Source organism: Mirounga angustirostris, unplaced genomic scaffold (genome assembly GCF_029215605.1).
Source record: "Mirounga angustirostris isolate CCGP_5_RB_7025 unplaced genomic scaffold, mMirAng1.0.hap1 SCAF_7, whole genome shotgun sequence".
In the NCBI taxonomy this organism is placed as follows: domain Eukaryota; kingdom Metazoa; phylum Chordata; class Mammalia; order Carnivora; family Phocidae; genus Mirounga; species Mirounga angustirostris.
The window spans coordinates 112,382,127-112,400,368 of NW_026991715.1; the positions used below are offsets into that span (position 1 = coordinate 112,382,127).

An 18,242-nucleotide genomic window follows, 5' to 3' on the forward strand; every position below is an offset into this window, starting at 1 on the left:
TGCGGGACTGACCAAGCTGGGGGACTCCTAACTCTCAGCCCGGAGTTCATGCCCTCCTGCACCCTGGAGTGAGGAGCAAGGACAGGGGCTCTTCCTGCCTGTCTCGGCCTCTGATTGGCTGGTGGGCCCAGGCTGAGCCCGTACCTGGGCCTCATCCCCTCTTCCCCAAGTACCAGCTCCAGCTTTCCTGAGCCTCCCACTCCGACCTGAAGATAGAGCTTGGGCTCAGGAAATAAACTGGCCTGGATTTAAGTCCTGGCTGGACCTCCTCCTAGCTGCCGTGGGCTCCCTGCGCTTCGGTGTCTTATCTAAAAGGGAGAGTATCGATAACCACCTCCTGGAGTCTTTGCGAGCCTTCAGAGAGACAGTGGCTATAAAGATACTAATAAAATGCTGTCAGAACTGCAAAACAGCAGTGAGAGGCCAGCAGGCCGGACCCGCCCAGCCCCCGGCCCCCCAGCTCCGCCCTGTAGGGAATCTTACTCACGACAGCGAACTTCTTGTTCAGAGCCATCTGCTCGGCCAACACCGACTGGTTGTGGAAAAGGTGGGGCTGCATGTGGCTCCACATGTGGGGGAACCACCAGAACTCCTTCACGTACGACAGCAGGAGATCATCCCCAGCGTCCTCAGCATCAGTACCTGCAGCCAGAGTGCAGGCCCGCTCAGCCCAGCCACGATGAGGCTCTCCAACGGGGGCTGGTGCCCGGGGGTGGGAGCGCGCAGCCACAGCCCACCCAGGAGCTGCTCGGAGAGTCACCAGAGCCACCGGGTGGGAGCAGACAGTGCCCCGGGCCAGGGCCCTGCCTTCTAGTCCAGAGTGGGGCCTTCACTCAAGCAGTGACTTTGGCCAAGTCCTTCTCCTCTCTGGGCCCTTGGGCCCCATGTGTGCAATCCACGGTCCCAAGGGTTTCTCCCAGCTCTGACAGGCCTGCTCTGATCTGTTTCCTGTTTGCGTATTGGACCATTTGTCATTTGTCTTTTACTTAATGATCTGAGAAGCTCTTGGTATATATACAGGATGTCTTCTCCTGTCTCACACTATGACTCAAACTACCCCTGAAATGCTGAGGGCCGAGAATATGAAAAATGCATTCAGACGGCCCAGTATTGCTCCTATTTGGCTTTGGGACCATGCTGCAGACTTTCCCCCCAGAATTGCAGAGTATTAGGGTTTTTCCTAGAATTCAAGAGAGGCTCTCCACACTGTAGCCCAAGCAGAAGGCACCTACAGGGAACCTTGACTACGGATGATGGCTCAGGGGTCTTTCCCTCTTGCTTGGTCCAGAAGGGCAGCATTTGAGGAACTTGGGAGAGCCCAAAAGAGGAGGGAAGGCATGAACCATGCAACCTACACCCTCAACCTCGACCCTTAAGACTTGAAAATGAAATGGCAATGGCCATCTCCGGGGCAGGAACAATTGGAGAGCATTCTCACTTTCTATGCTATATATTTCTATGATGTTCTTAAGATTCAACCAATTACTTTTTTAAGCAGACATAGGACAAATAATTTTAAAAGATAGAGGAGAGGGGGAGACAAGAGGGAGAGGATGTCCCCAAAGACAGCACAGCCTGAAGGACAGGGAGGGATGAGTGAGGGATGTTGTCGTCTTATTGCTGCCCCCAAATGCCCTCCGCCTGGGGCTGACTGCTCTGTGGGCTGCTGGATCAGCGGGGAGGCCACCCGGGTGAAATGTGGCCCTACTGTGGGCCCATCAGCCCACCTGCTGCCCCCGTGGCACAGCTCTCCACGGATCCAGATGCCGAGGGCCCCTGGAAGTTGCTCGTGGGGGCAGAGCCAAGCCCACTTACCTGTGTGGAAGAATTTCCCTGAGTAGCCCAGGTTGAAGGTGAAGTTTGGGATGTGTGTGCGTAGTTCATTTTGCGTATCAAACAGGGCCTAGGATAGGCAGAGGAGGAAGAAGCGGGTGAGGGGGAAGCTGGGAACTCCCTGTTCTTCCCACTGAGGGCCCAGAAAGATCATACTGTTGCAGGACCAGCTGCAAAGCTTGTAGGGCCCAGCAAAAAATGAAAATGTGGGACCCTTGCTCCAAAATTATTTAAAATATCAAGAAGGCCATGGCAGAGCACTAACCTTGTACAGGCCCCTTCTGAGCACAGGGTCCCACACCCACGAAGCCAGCCCTGAGCTGCCACCTGCCCTGGGCCTCTGGCCAGAGAAGACCTGATGTCAGCCCGGCTCTGCTATGTGCCCTCGAGAAAGCTTTGTGACTGCCCTAGGCCTCAGGGTCCCCAAGTGTGAGATGGAGATAATAATTTCTCCTGGGATGACTGAATGAGACCCTGCATGTCAAAGTGCCCGACATTTTGGTAAGCAATGTAAAATGGTGGCAGGGCTGTGTCTGTGGTCACTGCCACTGTGAGCCTCGGATCTTTGTCTGTCAAATGTGGAGGGCCTCTCCCGCTGAGTGCAAGGCTGATGTCACAGGATCATGATTTTTCCAAAGACGTACTGCGTCCCCAGCCATGCGATGTCCCCGTGCATGGCACACCCCATGCTGGGCAAGCCAACAAAGGGAGGCTAACGCTTGCAGAACAAACACACGCTTGTGCTCTGGAGTCAGGATCCCAAAAGGTCCCCCTGCCCCACACACCGCCCGCACTCAGCACAGAGGGCTGCTAAGACACCTGCAGGAGCCTGCTGTCAGACCACTTTGCAAACAGACAGTCCTGGCCCTCCTGGGGCCACCCCCAGCATCTCACCAGGCCAGGCACTACCTGACAGACACGCTTGCTCTATAGCTGTGTGGCCTTGGGCAAGTTACGTCACCTCTCTGAGCCTCAGTGGCCTCCTCTGTGAAATGGGACTTACGATGACAGCCGCCTCATGGGGCTGCTACGAGGATCCGCCGAGGCCATACGCAGAAAGGGCTAAGCGCAGAGGCTGGATTTGCCACGCCCTGAATAAGCAGCTGCCGTCCGACAGCTGGCACTGTCCGAGTGAACGAGGCGACATTCGTGTCTCAGAAGGGCTCAGCTGTAGCCTGTGCTCGGGATGAAGGGACGGGGAGGGAGAAAACCCCTGCCCCTTCAGACTCACAAGGGTGTTTAAGGCCAGGGGGACCCTGCCCGGCGAAGCACTGGGCAGTGTGCACGGAGCTGAGTGCGCGGAAGAGGGTGTCGCTATTACTGTTCTTCGACAGAAACAGCCCCGAACTGCTCTCATCCCTCTCGCTGTAGAAGTGGGGAAAATAAGAAGCAAGCAGGGCAACCTCAGGGCTCATGAGGGGACACGGTGAGCCTGGTAGCCTGGTCTCCCTGCGGGATCAACCCTGAACCAGTCTCAGGGACTCACCTGGACAGGCAGCCAACACTAAGGTTAGAGCAGGAGAGAGCGGAGGAGCGCCCTCAGTAGAAAACAGAGCGATCTGCTTTGTCAGAGGTAGGTTATGGCCTCAGAGCTGGAAAGCCTCAACAGGAATCATCTTAACACTTGCTTTCAACAGGACAGCCCTTGAGGAGGTGAAATCTCAGGAGCAAACACAATGCGTAAAGCAGATCCAAGCAACACAGCCCTGCCCCATGAGATGGGAGCTGGGGGGGCTCAAAGCCTGGCCCCTCTGTAATCCACCCCCTGGGGGGTGGGGGCACCTGTAAACTTCCCATCCGCCCCTCTTGTCAGTTCACCCCTGAGGCTCAGACGTGGGAAGGGACTTGCCCACGGGTTCCGGTCAATTTAGGGTCAAATGGGTCTGGACTCCCCACACGGTGCCCGCCCTCCAGCGCCATCTGCTGTGCTCTTCTCCTCTGGCGGTGTAAGGAAGAGTAGAGTGTTCACTCCTGCCCCACGGCCTCCCTCCCAGGCCCCAGGGCCAACCCCAACAGTAACTTCAGGAGGACAGGGAACACAGCGCCCACAACCGGACTCATTTGGGAGGAAAGCACTCCTCTTAGAAGTCTCTTTTGCCATCTGAACATCAAAGCGAAGTCTGGATTTGGTGCTAATATGTTCTAACGCTTGCTAATCTCCTAAGGGAGAACGGGGTCATCAGGCAGCAAGATCTCTGTAGAATTTAATCCCCTGGTTTTGTTTTCCTTGGATCCACTGTTGTGCCTGCCCTCTATTTATGGCAACCAGCACTGATTTCCCCACTTACACTAGTGATGCCGTTTGCTTTGCAAAGAACTTTGAGTAAAATAGAGACTAGATGAAAAGCGCATTTTAAAGCTTGCTTAATGGTCTTCTCTTTAGTAGTGATGCATGTGTGTAAAATTTCATGGTCTGCAAAATGCTGTTATATACAGTTTAGTTTGGTAAACACTTTTTGAAATAAACACATGCATTCCACTATTTATACAGACCTCAGTGAAAATATGCCTGTGTATGATTCAAGCTCTAATTCTCGCTTTAAAAGTTTTGCGGGAGCTCTGGTACTGACATAAACATTTCCGAGAGTGAAAAATCACGTCTGGATTAAAGGCAGATATGTAACCCTGCAGAGCTCCCATCCCTGGGCTTCAATGACGGAGTCTCTCCCTCCACAGATATATTTCTGAGTTCCACACACCAAAATTCTTCTATATCCAATGCTCCAATATAATCTCCAGTGATACTTTTGTCTAGTAAAACAATCACTCAAGCCACCTGGCCGAGGTAGGGGGACATGCACAGCACCGGAGAGAGGCACGAAGAGAGAGCGAAGTCATGAAGGGGCACCCCAAGGTTCGAAGGTGGCGAGGCCTCGCCCAACCTGTCTGGCACCGCCCCCCCGCCCCGGCCATACCTTCACGTCCTCCACCTTCATGCGTGTGCCCTCCTTGCCCACAAAGATGTCATCGATGTCCACCAGGATGTAGCGGTCCAGAGGCAGCGAGAGGCGCTTGCCCGTGAGGAAGGCCACGGCGTCGACGAAGACGAGCTTGTGCAGCCAGAAGTTGAGGTTGTTGCCAAACAGCACGCGCTGGATGCCGTCGTGAAGGCCCAGGTCCTGGACCACGGTGGCGTGCAGCGCAGCGTGCAGGCCGGCATCCGCACCCAGGTGCGGGATGGACTCCGAGGAGCGCGTCTTGGCCAGCAGCACGGGCTCGTAGGTGGAGTGGTTTGACTGGAACACCGTCCAGTCCTCGCCGGGTAGCACGCCCTTCTCCACCTCGCTGGGCCGGGTCACGTAGAGCAGTGGGGACTTGGGGTTGATGCTGCAGTCCTTCAGGCCCAGGTTTGAGTGCAGGAACAGGGGGAAACCTTTGAGCTGCGCACTCAGCAGGCTGTTCTCGTTGGCCTGTAGCCGGGGCGGGGAGAGGGCAGCAGAGTTGTCAGATCCAGAAGCCCCAAGGGAACGCTCAACCTCAGGTGGGGACTGGTAACAGTAGTGTTAACAGTATTCTCTAAGGTTCGCAGAGGCCTTACACATCCCTGGCCCTGTGCTAACCTAGCTGCGCAGACCCCGATCCGCCTGTCCCAACAATATACCAGCAAACGCGCACCATGCGCTTACCAAAGCCAGGAACCCAGGTCACGCACTTGGCACGCAGGGATGCTGTTAATCCTCCTAATGACCCCACGACGGAGGCATCACTATCATTCGCATCTTACAGATGAGGAAACTAAGGCCCAGAGAGGTTATGTAACTTGTCCAAAATCACACAGAGAAAAGTCTAGCAGCTGCGAGCCCAGACTCTGTCATCAGACTGCCTGGCCTTGGGCAAGTTATGTAACCTCCCTGTGCCTCCGTTTCCTCTCCTGTAAAATGTTCCTCACCGGGTGGTAGAGGATGATGAGTATTCATCCCGGTAAAGTGCTCGGGACGGGGCGGCGGCATCACAGTTGCTCATTCAGTCCCCATACCAGCGTCAGGACAGAGTTCCTGTGTTATCCCACTTCATGGGGTGGGGGGAAGCTGAGGCTGCCCTTGGCCACACAGGGTCAGGAGGAGCCACAGTGACTAGCCAGACCATCTGCCCCTGGGGCCCACACACCTGGCCACCAGGCTCCTCTGCCTGGCTTTCCCAACTGGCTCTTGCCACACCATCCTTTCCTCAGGAGAAATCTTAGGTGGATGCCAATGTAGAAGAGATCAGAGAGTGGGTGTCTGCTGGGCATCCCCAACCCCCCAAATGCACCTAGCACCCCGAGGCCACCCCCTCACAGGAGCCCAGCTCCCTGGGATCGGCAGACAGTACCCACAGCACCCCTTCTCCTCTTCCCTAGACGCATAGCCCCTGCTCCTTCGTACCATCCCTCCCCTTCCCAGCCACCTGATTCTGGATATGGTACAACTGGCCTTTGTCCTTGTGCCAGTTCCATTCTGTTTTCTTTGCCTGACAAACTCTTGTTCATCCTTCAAAACCCAATGCAAATACCCTCTTCTTTGCACTGGCCTCCCTGGAATCAGGTTAGAGCCTCATCTACAGCACTTTTCACCTTGGCCTCTGCATTATCAGCTCAGGGTCTCTCTCCCACCAGTCAGCCCTCTTGAAGGCAGGAGCTATATCATTTCCACCTTTGGGTCCCCAGTGCCCTAAACAGGCTTGATACCCAGGGAGAAAACACATGTTTGATGAGCTAACTGGATTTTAATTTTTTTTAATTTTTATTTATTTTTTTAATTTTATTATTTTAGTCACCTTACATCATTACTTTTTTTTTTTTAAGATTTTATTTATTTATTTGAGAGAGAGAGAATGAGAGAGAGCACATGAGAGGGGGGAGGGGCAGAGGGAGAAGCAGACTCCCTGCCGAGCAGGGAGCCCAATGCGGGACTCAATCCTGGGACTCCAGGATCATGACCTGAGCCAAAGGCAGTCGCTTAACCAATTGAGCCACCCAGGCGCCCACATCGTTACTTTTTGATATGGTGATCCATGATCCATTGTTTTCGTATAACACGCAGTGCTCCATGCAGTACGTGCCCTCCTTAATACCCATCACCGGGGTAACCAATCCCCCCTCCCCCCTCCCCTCTAAAACTCTGTTTGTTTCTCAGAGTCCATAGTCTCTCATGGTTCATCTCTCCCTCCAATTCCCCTCCCTTTTCCCTTCCTTCTCCTAATGTCCTCCATGCTATTCCTTATGTTCCACAAATAAGTGAAACCATATGATAATTGACTTTCTCTACTTGACTTATTTCACTTGCATAATCTCCTCCAGTCCCATCCATGTTGATGTAAAAGTAGGGTATTCATCCTTTCTGATGGCTGAGTAATATTCCATTGGATATATGGACCACATCTTCTTTATCCATTCATCTGGTGAAGGGCATCTCGGCTCTTTCCACAGTTTGGCTATTGTGGACATTGCTGCTATGAACATTGGGTGCATATGGCCCTTCTTTTCACTATATCTGTGTCTTTGGGGTAAATACCCAGGAGTGCAATTGCTGGGTCATAGGGTAGCTCTATTTTTAATTTTTTGAGGCACCTCCACGCTGTTTTCCAAAGTGGCTGCACTAACTTGCATTCCCACCAACAGTGCAAGAGGGTTCCCCTTTCTCCACAACCTCTCCAACATTTGTTGTTTCTTTCCCTGTCCATTTTTGCCATTCTACCCGGTGTAAGGTAGTATCTCAATGTGGTTTTGATTTGAATTTCCCTGATGGCTAATGATGATGAACATTTTTTCATGTGTCTGTTAACCATTTGTATGTCTTCTTCAGAGAAGTGTCTTTTCATATCTTCTGCCCATGTTTTGACTTGATTGTTTGTTTTTTTGGGTGTTCAGTTTGAGAAGTTCTTTATAGATCTTGGATACCAGCCTTTTATCTATAGTGTCATTTGCAAATATCTTCTCCCATTCTGTGGGTTGCCTCTTTGTTTTGTTGACTGTTTCCTTTGCTGTGCAGAAGCTTTTTATCTTGATTAAGTCCCAAAAGTTCATTTTTGCTTTTGTTTCACTAGCTTTTGGAGATGTATCTTGAAATAAGTTGCTGTGGCCAATGTCAAAGAGGTTACTGCCTATGTTCTCCTCTAGGATTTTGATGGATTCCTGTCTCACATTGAGGTCTTTCATCCATTTTGAGTTTATCTTTGTGTATGGTGTTAGAGAATGGTCGAGCTTCATTCTTCTGCATGTGGCTGTCCAATTTTCCCAGCACCATTCATTGAAGAGACTTTTTTCCATTGCATGTTTTGTCCTGCTTTGTCGAAGATTATTTGACCATAGAGTTGAGGGTCCATATCTGGGTTCTCTATTCTGTTCCATTGGTCTATATGTCTGTTTTTGTGCCAGTACCATGATGTCTTGGTGATCACAGCTTTGTAATATAGCTTGAAATCGGGCAACGTGATGCCCCCAGCTTTTTCTTTTTCAACATTTCCTTGGCGATTCGGGGTCTTTTCTGATTCCATACAAATTTTAGGATTGTTTGTTCCAGCACTTTGAAAAACGTCATTGGAATTTTGATCGGGATGGCACTGAAGGTATAGATTGCTCTGGGTAACATAGACTATTTTAACATGTTTATTCTTCCGATCCATGAGCATGGAATATTTTTCCTTCTTTTTGTGTCTTCTTCAATTTCTTTCATGAGTGTTCTGTAGTTCCTAGAGTATAGATCCTTTACCTCTTTGGTCAGGTTTATTCTGAGGTATCTTACAGTTTTTGGTGCTATTGTAAATGGAATCAGTTCTCTAATTTCTCTTTCTACAGTTGTGTTGTTAGTGTATAAGAAAGCAACTGATTTCTGTGCATTGATTTTGTATCCTGCCACATTACTGAATTGCTGGATGAGTTCTAGTAATTTGGGGTGGAGTCTTTTGGGTTTTCCACATAAAATATCATGTCATCTGCGAAAAGAGAGAGTTTGACTTCTTCTTTGCCGATTTGAATACCTTTTATTTCTTTTTGTTGTCTGACTGCTGTTGCTAGGACTTCTAGTACTATGTTGAACAATAGTGGCGAGTGGGCATCCTTGACATGTTCCTGATCTTAAGGGAAAGGCTCTCAGCTTTTCCCCACTGAGGATGATATTCACTGTGGGTTTTTCATAGATGGATTTTATGAACTTGAGGAATGTTCCCTCTATCCCTATACTCTGGAGAGTTTTAATCAGGAAAGGATGTTGTATTTTGTCAAATGCTTTTTCTGCATCAATTGAGAGGACCATATGGTTCTTCTCCCTCCTCTTATTAATGTGATCTTATCACACTGATTGATTTTTGAATGTTGAACCACCCTTGCATCCCAGGGATAAATCCCACTTGGTCGTGGTGGATGATCCTTTTAATGTATTGTTGGATCCTATTAGCTAGGATTTTGTTGAGGATTTTGGAATCCATATTCATCAGGGATATCAGTCTGAAATTCTCCTTTTTGATGGGGTCTTTGCCTGATTTGGGGATTAGGGTAATGCTGGCCTCATAGAATGAGTTTGGAAGTTTTCCTTCTGTTTCTATTTTTTGAAACAGCTTCGGTAGAATACATATTATTTCTTCTTTGAATGTTTGGTAGAATTCCCCAGGGAATCCATCAGGCCCTGGACTCTTGTTTTTTGGGAGGTTTTTGATCACTGCTTCAATCTCGTTACTGGTTATTGGCCTATTCGGGTTGTCAACTTCTTCCTGTTTCAGTCTTGGCAGCTTATAGGTTTCCAGGAAGGCATCCATTTCATCCAGATTGCTCAGTTTTTTGGCATATAGTTGTTGATAATAATTTCTAATAATTGTTTCTATTTCCTTGGTGTTAGTTGTGATCTCTCCCCTTTCATTCATAATTTTATTAATTTGGGTCCTTTCTCTTTTCTTTTGGATAGATCTGGCCAGTGGTTTATCGATCTTATTAATTCTTTCAAAGAACCACTTCTGGTTTCATTGATCTGATCTACTGTGTTTCTGGTTTATAATTCATTGATCTCTGCTCTAATCTTAATTATTTCTCTTCTAATGCGTGACTTAGGCATCGTTTGTTGCTTTTTCTCTAGTTCTTAATTTTTTTCTTTTAAAGATTTCTTTTATTTATTTATTTGACAGAGAGAGACACAGCGAGAGAGGGAACACAAGCAGGGGGAGTGGGAGAGGGAGAAGCAGGCTTCCCGCTGAGCAGGGAGCCTGATGCGGGGCTCAATCCCAGGACCCTGGGATCATGACCTGAGCTGAAGGCAGTCACCTAACGGCTGAGCCACCCAGGCGCCCCTCTCTAGTTCTTTAAAGTGTAGAGTTAGTTGGTAAATTCGGGATTTTTCTATTTTTTTGAGTGAGGCTTGGATGGCTCTGTATTTCCCCCTTAGGACCGCCTTTGCAGTATCCCATAGGTTTTGGACCAATGTGTTTTTGTTCTCATTGATTTCCATGAATTGTTTAAGTTCTTCTTTGATTTCCTGGTTGACCCAAACATTTCTGAGCAGAGTGGTCTTTAGCTTCCAAGTGTTTGAATTTCTGCCAAATTTTTTCTTGTGATTGAGTTCCAGTTTTAAAGCATTGTGGTCTGAGAATATGCAGGGAATAATCTCAATCTTTTGGTATCAGTTGAGGCCTGATTTGTGACCTAGTATGTGGTCTATTCTGGAGAAAGTTCCATGTGTGCTCGAGAAGAATGAGTATTCTGTTGTTTTAGGGTGGAATGTTCTGTATATATCTATGAGGTCCATCTGGTCCATTGTATCATTCAAAGCTCTTGTTTCCTTGTTGATTTTCTGCTTAGATGATCTGTCTATTGCTGAGGGTAGAGTGTGGAGGTCTCATACAATTAACATATTGTTATCAATATGACTCTTTATTTTGGTTAACAGTTGGCTTATGTAGATCGCTGCTCCCATGTTGGGGGCACAGATATTTACAATTGTTAGATCTGGATTTTGATTTTTATTTGTTTTTGAGAGGGGGCGGGAGAGGGGCAGAGGGAGAGGGAGAGAGGCGGGGCTCGATCTCACGACCCTGAGATCATGACCTGAGTGGAAATCAAGAGTCAGATGCCTAACGGACTGAGCCACGAGTTAACTGGATTTTTAAAAAGAATAAAAAGGAACAGACAGATCCCTAGTACCTGGCACCTGACAGGTACTCAGTATGGGTTTCATTTGTTCATTCCACAACTATTCATTATGTTAAGTGCCAGGGATGCAGCGAGGAGAAACAGACATGGCTCCTGCCTCCATGAACCTTAAAGTCAAGCAGGGGAGAGAGACAGCAATCAAAGTTACAGAGATAAATATAAAACTTCAATGGGGTGCATGCCACACAGAGCAAGTTCATCGTTCTAGAAGAGTCAATAACCGACCATAGACAGCTGGCTCAAGGAAGACTTCCCAGAGAAGGAACTTTTGAACTAAGATTTAAAGAATGCCTAAATATCAACTGGAGAAAAGCCCTAAGGAAGGAGAGGGCTCAAGGAATAGCAAGAGGCCAGCAGAGTGATCAAGAGGCAGAGGAGGAGATGAGGCATAAAGGTCAGCTGGGGCCAGACCTGGGACCCTGGAGGCTTGAAGTGGCAGGGGAAGCCATCAAAGACTCTATCAAAGGGTTTCAAACAGAGGGATGACAGGTTCCAATTTGCATTTTAAAAAAGATCCATCTGGCTGCCCAGTGGAGAATGAGTCGGGTGGGGCAAAGCAAAGGGCACCAAATGAGGGCACCCAATGAGTCTGGAGAGGCAGATAGGGGGTTACACAGGGCCACCCAGGAGAGCTGGCCAGGTGAGCACTGCACAAGGACACTCAGCTTAGGACTGAGCCATGTGCCCCAAGTGGAGCTGCCTCTGCCCAGAGGGTGTCTTTTGCTAATAGCCGCCAGGCAGGAATGCTTGTTGCTAATTCCCACAAAGGCTCTGCAGGGCTCTGGCCCAGGAAAATGCAATAAGGGACCTGCATTCACTTCTCCACGCACCAGTACCTGCCAATGCCCCACCCTGTCCTGAGCCAGCCTCCAGTGTTGAGACCCAAGGCAGAGCCCCGGCCTGAGAGGCCACCCTGCCCAGCACTGGCCAAGGATGGAAACTGTTTGGGCTACGTGGGGGCAAAGGCAGTGGGGCCCGGTGACATCTCAGGCCCTGTCCATCACCTGCTGTGGCCTGGGAGGCCACACTGGACCGCAGGCACTGGGGGATCCCATTTCAAAGCCCTGTTCCTGAGCTGACTGCCAGGTGCTGGCAGCTCAGCCAGCTACCCAGCTGGGGGACATGGAGGAAGAGGGAAAGCCAGTCGGCAATGAAAAGGAGCCAGCTGGGGAAGGGAATGGAGAGCAAGCCTCAGCATTGCACAGACTGACTCCTCCTGTAGGCCTCAGCCCACCAGAGGGGAACCCCTCCGGTTCCTCAGCACTGAGGACCCACTTAGGAGACACCAAATCTCCCAAGAGAGTCATGCAGGTAGAGGGAGGAAGGGCCCTGATCCGAGAATCAGGAGGCCTAATACAGACTCTGATAGTAACTAGCTGGATGACTTTGGGACCCCCCAGGTTCCCAAGGTATCCTTTCTGTCCGTCGGTTTGTGCTGACATGCTCACGTGTGGCTGGGCTGGAAGGCACGAGGGTGGTTGTCCATCCTCGGCCCCAACTTACTGGCCATGTTACTCCAGACAGCCATTCCACTTTGGAGCCTCAGTTTCCTCCCTGAAAACAAAGTGCCCACTTCACCGGGTGGTCGTGAGAATTACACATGATAAAGCCTACAAAGTAATGAGTTCGGTGTCTGGCACACAGTGTGTAATAAAAGTAGTTGGGTAGCCCTTGTCAGTCCCCTGCCGGGATGTGGTCAGCCCCAGGGCCCCTGGAGTCATGAGGCTGAGACACAACAACGGCAGGAAGCGGGGCTACCGATGAAGATCCGCCCCCCTCATAGGGGCGCCTATTGGTCAGAGCCACAAGACAGACAAAGGTGACCACCAGCTGTGTTTGCTGAACCCGGAGATGACAAAGCAAGATAGCTGCCATTTGTTGGGTGGCTCAGGGTGCCACCCACTGTCATCTTCAACATGACACCAGATGGGTTGAAGATCCCGCCGAAGGTCACTCTGCTTATAAATGATGGAAAGATGTGAACCAGGGCCTGGATTTTTCAGCCCCTGCTCTTACACTGATCTGGGAATCCAGCACCCATGGGAATTGGAAAGTGAGTGTCTCCAGACCTCTGGAGTCCACCAACCCTCTGGGTTTGAGAAACCCAATGCACAGCACTGACGCAGGCCTTGTGGAAAGAGCCAAAAGATGGAGTTTGACCACCAGAGGGCTCTGTTTGAGCAGAAAGTCACAGGGCCCTGCTCAAGACCAAGGAGGGTCTTATCTTAAGCAATATGGTAGGAAGAGCACGAAGACTAGAATTTCCACTGACCCCGCAGTGAGATGGTGAGCCTGTCCTTGCTCCCCGGGGCCTCATGTCCACCCTCTGTAGAGCCAAGAATTGCGGCTAGAAGGATCCAAGCTCTGGTGTGCCAACTGTGCCTGCTGCCTGGTCCGCAGAGACTACGGGAGTTCTTTGCGCTGATGTAAATTCTACTACATAAGCGGCAGTTGAGACCCTGGACTCACCACACAGTGGTTACGACTAAAGCCTCTGCAGCCAGACTGCCTGGGTTCAAATCCTGGATCTGTGCTTATTACAGAGATGAGTGGAGGCACATTTCTTCACGCTTCTTTGCCTCAGTTTCCTTTTCTCTTAAATCAGGATGATATCCACCTGCCTTAGAGGATGGCTGGTGGGTGTTAGGTGAGTTCATTCTTCACACAAAGCACAGGGACAGTGCACAGTGCTGGGCGAGCACTCAGTAAATGTCAGCCATTGCAATGTTCTTCAGGACAGAGGCTCGGAATCAAACTTAATGTAGTTCATGGCAGGGAATGGAAGAGTCCAGAACAAAAGAAAAAACAGACAACGGAGGCAGTCTGAAGTTATGCCACTGAAAAGCCATAAACCAGGCCAGCGTTTCCCAGAGGGTGCTCTGTGAAGTAAAGGGCTTTGTGATCAAGCCAGCTGGGGAACAAATCTCACCAGGTTGTTCTACTGCGGGACTTCTAAGGGCCTTCAATTTCTTGGCCCATAAAACCTTCTTTTAGTGGCAGAGCATCCTGCTGCATTAATGCGTGAAAGCACACACACTGGGAACCCCTCATCTGGACCAGGCTCCTCCCTACACCGAGCACAGGGCCCAGGGCACCAGAGGGCCCCCGAATGCCTGGGGACACATGGGCCCCCGCCAGCGGACATGGGCCCCTTCTGACCCACTCCTGCTCCTCTCCCAGCTCATGCCAAAAAAGAATCTGCTTTAGGATCTGTGCACTGTCACCTCTGCCTGGAAGGCCCTTTGCACGGAGAGCTATGTGTCTCCTGGTCTCCCTTCCTCCCAGTCACTCTGTCAAAGTGGCCATTGTATCAAAAATGGCATCAACTGCCCATACCCATCATTCCCCGTGCCCTTTCCCGGCTTCATTCCTTCTTGTACTTATCACCACTTGGTACATGATGTGTCTACTTGTTCGTTGCCTGTCACCCACCCCACCCCACTGCACTGAAATGTCAGCTCCGTGACAGCAGTGACTGCACACTCCGATTACCACCGTGTCCCCAGTGCCTAGCAGAGGACCTGGAACACAGTCAGCACGTAGGACATGTTTGCTGAATGAAGAAGCAAATGACCCCAAGCACCTACCTAGTCCCTACCACCCATCTTGAAGCCAGAGCCTCTAGAGGCCCCCATCCAGCTGCTCCCCACAGACAGCTTCCCCACGACACTTTCAGCAAAGACTCTGACCCCAGCAGTAGTTCTGGGTGCCCCGTGGAGCCCAGAGCAGCTCACCTGCCCGTTGGGATTTCTTTCTCCTCTTTCCTCCAATGCACAATGGCTCTGTTCAGGAGGTGCATAAATGCCGCGGCCCACCAGAGCCAGAGGAAAGAGCACAGGATCCAGAGCCCAGACTGCCTCAATCTGAGCTCAAATCCCAGCTCTCCCACTTCCAGGCTACCTAGCCTCAGATACATAACCCTCCTAAGGCCTTGGTTTGCCCATCTGCAAAATGAGGGCACACCCCGTCCCTTAGGGAAGACTGCCATGACGTTCGAGGGGCCAAGCCTCTCCTACCTCACACCTGTTCCCGGGGCTTCCCTTAGGCAAGCGCCTGCGGTGTGCCAGGCAATGCCCCTGCCATGTGCTCCTAATAACAACTAATATTTATTTCTTTAAAGATTTTATTTATTTGAGAGCGCGCGAGAGCACAAGTGGGGGGGGAGGGGCAGAGGAAGAAGCAGGCTCCCCGCTGAGGGGCTCGATCCCAGGACCCCGGGATCATGACCTGAGCTGAAGGCAGACGCTTAACCCACAGAGCCACCCAGGTGCCCCTCACGGCTAATACTTAAAAAGCACTTATTAGACACCAGGCACTGTGTCCTCCAAGTGCTTTACATATAGCCACTCACTTCTCCTTCACGACAATCCTAGGAGGTAGGTGCTACCACTCTACCCATTTTACAGATGAGGAAAGTCAGACACTCAGCTATGGAGTGTAGAAATGGGACTCAGACTCAGCCAGAGTATGCACTGCTTGGGGACCCCAGCTCCGCGTACCTTGAAGAAGCCGATGATGCCCACGCCGTAGGCCACACAGTACTTGTCCAACAGCTCCCGGTTCCAGGCATCCAGGTTGACATACTTGAGGATGTTCTCATAAATGATGAGGGCGAAGCGGCCACGGCCCTTGTCGGTGAGCGTGGGCATGTCCCCCTTGCCCGGTGCGATCTCCGTGCGGTACTTGAAGCGGCTGGACTCCAGGATGGCCACGACCTCCTGGCCCAGTTGGGAGTAGAGGCTCTCCACAAACACCAGCACCAGTGGGTCCGTGCGGGCGGGCGCGGCTGCCTGCATGGGCTTGAGCGGCAGCAGGCGGCTGGGGGCCACGGGGGGCGGGTCCCCACAGTCAGGCTCAGGGGCATCCGCCGAGGGCTCCAGGCCCCGCTTCCAGCCATACAGGTAGTAGGCCGAGACAAAAACGCTGAACAGGCAGAAGACGAACAGCAGGAAAAGGACCGCCTGCGGGGACACGTGCCGACACAGCCTCCGGAGGCGCGCCAGGGCGGGCATCCTGGCCCCCGAGACCTCGGCCGCCGGAGGCCCGTGTGCCCTGGCCGCCCCCAGGCCCCACGCAGGAGATGCCAGAGTCATCCACTGACCAACAATTTCACAGACGCTTAGCAAGCGCGGCCCTCGGTGGGCAGCAGGAGTGGAGGATCCGGGCCCCCGGCCCTTCCTCCCAGCCAGGGGCACAGTCCGCAGGCCGGTCGCGCTCCTTCCTTCCTCTGCGCCCCTTTATGTCACCATGGCAAACCCCCACGTGGTCCTGTGCACAGCAGAAGTGCCCCCAGGGCGTCAGGGTCTCCTGGGGGGGCTGGGCAGCGGGCCGAAGGACACTGGGCAGGCCTGGGGGCGCCACATGCCGCTCGCTCGGTGGGGCCCCCGGGGCCAAGGCTGTGGAGAGAAGAGGAGAGCCAGAGGTGAAAAGCCAGAGCGTGCGCTTTGCGGGGGGGTCCGCTGACTGTGGACACACAGGACCTGACCTCGGTGGGCCCAAGCTCAAGTACTGCTGCCCACCCTGGCTGCATGATTTCACACGAGCTTTGTAATCGCTCCGAGCCTCAGTTTCCCTACTTGTGAAACAGGGCTGCCAACAGTACCTGCCTCACAAGAGGCTCAGGGAGTAAGTCCCTAATCCTAATGTGTATAATGTGTATAATATGGTGTCTGCAACCGCGCTTGCTATTTTTTTATAATTATCAGAGTCCAAGACCAGACCAAGCGAACTCCAGGTGCAGGAAGGACAAAGTGAACAAAATATCTGCAAGGCCTGGGAGCTAGACATGGAATTCTAAATCGCAGCTGAACACCCCAACCTCACCGTCTCCTCCTCACCCACAGTGCCTCCCCCCACCATTTCTCTCTCTCTGAATGGGCTGAGCAGCCTCATCAGGCAGCCAGAACTTAGGGTTCCTGGGTCCCCTTCAGCCCCACCATCCCCGCCCAGAGCAGGTCACCTGTATTGGTCTCCCTGGAAAGTAAATGAAGACCACACACCCACACCCACTGAACCAAGGCCCCAGTTTCCCCACCCCAGATAGCAGCCCCCAGGCCCCCATACACATGAGTGGAAGCAGCCGCTGAAAGCTAGCAGGAGAGAGATGGGGATGGGGACAGGGACAGAAGGTGTGAGGGTCTGGGCGGGCACAGCCAGGGGGTGAATAGAAGCCTCAGACCCAGACTTGGGGGTGAAGATCTTGAAAATCCCTCCCAGGCCGCAGCGTACCAGAGACCCAACAACTGCAGTTCTAGGAACTTATTATCCTAGGGGTTGTAATTGTAGAAGTGTGTACTGATTTCCCCAAAAGAATACTAATCCCAAGGCTGTTTGTAATAGCAAATGCCCAACAATAGGGGATTGTCCTTAGCAATTATGATGCAAGCATCAGAGAGAATCCCCGGCAGCCACTTACAACTTGTACAAGATGTGGAAGAAGGACATTTACTGACATAGAAATACAATTGCCACACATGTTGTTAAAGTGGAAAACATTTATAAAACAGTATGCATGGGGCGCCTGGGTGGCTCAGTCGGTTGAGCGACTGCCTTCGGCTCAGGTCATGATCCTGGAGTCCCGGGATCGAGTCCCGCATCGGGCTCTCTGCTCGGCAGGGAGTCTGCTTCTCCCTCTGACCCTCCCCCCTTTCATGCTCTCTGTCTCTCATTCTCTGTCTCAAATAAATAAATAAAATCTTAATAAAAAAAAAAAAACAGTATGCATGGTCACATTTCTGTTAAAAATTGTTATGCGTAAACCAGAAACTGGTACTAAATCCAAACCAAAAAAACCCCACAATGTTAACAGTGATTATCTCCGAATGATTTTTATTTTCTTCTTTTTGTTTCCTAAATTTTCTACAACAATCATTTACTATGTTCGTGAAAATTAAAAAAAAAAAAAACACAAACAAATGTTTTTAAGAGATGTGCTCAGAAGCAAGAGACAGGAGTGTGAAATGAGGATATGTCTCAGACGCCACCACTGCTCCCAGTTCTGCCGATGACATGCTATGTGACCCGGAGCACAAAACCCCTCTCTGGGCTTCCTGCCTATTAGCGAGGAGCTTGGGCCAATCTCGGGGGGCTCTTCCACCTCCCATATTCTGCAATTCAGTCCCTACTATGTGCCAGCACCCCGGGGAACCCAAGGCAGCCAAGAAAACAGGCAACTACAATGCTGGGGTGGGGGCGAGTGTGATAGTGGGGGAAGGGTATTTGAGAGAACTCGGGGGCACTGAACTCTCCTAGAGGGGGAGGATCAAGGAAGGCTTCCTGGAGGAAATGGTACCTG

General features: G+C 51.2%; 1 protein-coding gene across 4 annotated transcripts in view; it reads right to left on the bottom strand.

The window, feature by feature from the left end:
• NDST1 (N-deacetylase and N-sulfotransferase 1) overlaps window positions 1-18,242 on the bottom strand; it is a 64,712-nt gene that overhangs the window by 19,144 nt on the left and 27,326 nt on the right. For all 4 annotated transcript variants that reach the window (XM_045902675.3, XM_064596658.1, XM_045902681.3 and 1 more), the window contains exons 2-5: window positions 15,448-16,344; window positions 4,749-5,243; window positions 1,816-1,903; window positions 488-642 (exon numbers count right to left, since the gene is read on the bottom strand). In XM_045902675.3, the coding sequence (XP_045758631.1) occupies window positions 488-642; window positions 1,816-1,903; window positions 4,749-5,243; window positions 15,448-16,041 (1,332 nt within the window). In that variant the 5' untranslated portion in view covers window positions 16,042-16,344. The remainder of the gene's footprint in view (window positions 1-487; window positions 643-1,815; window positions 1,904-4,748; window positions 5,244-15,447; window positions 16,345-18,242) is intronic.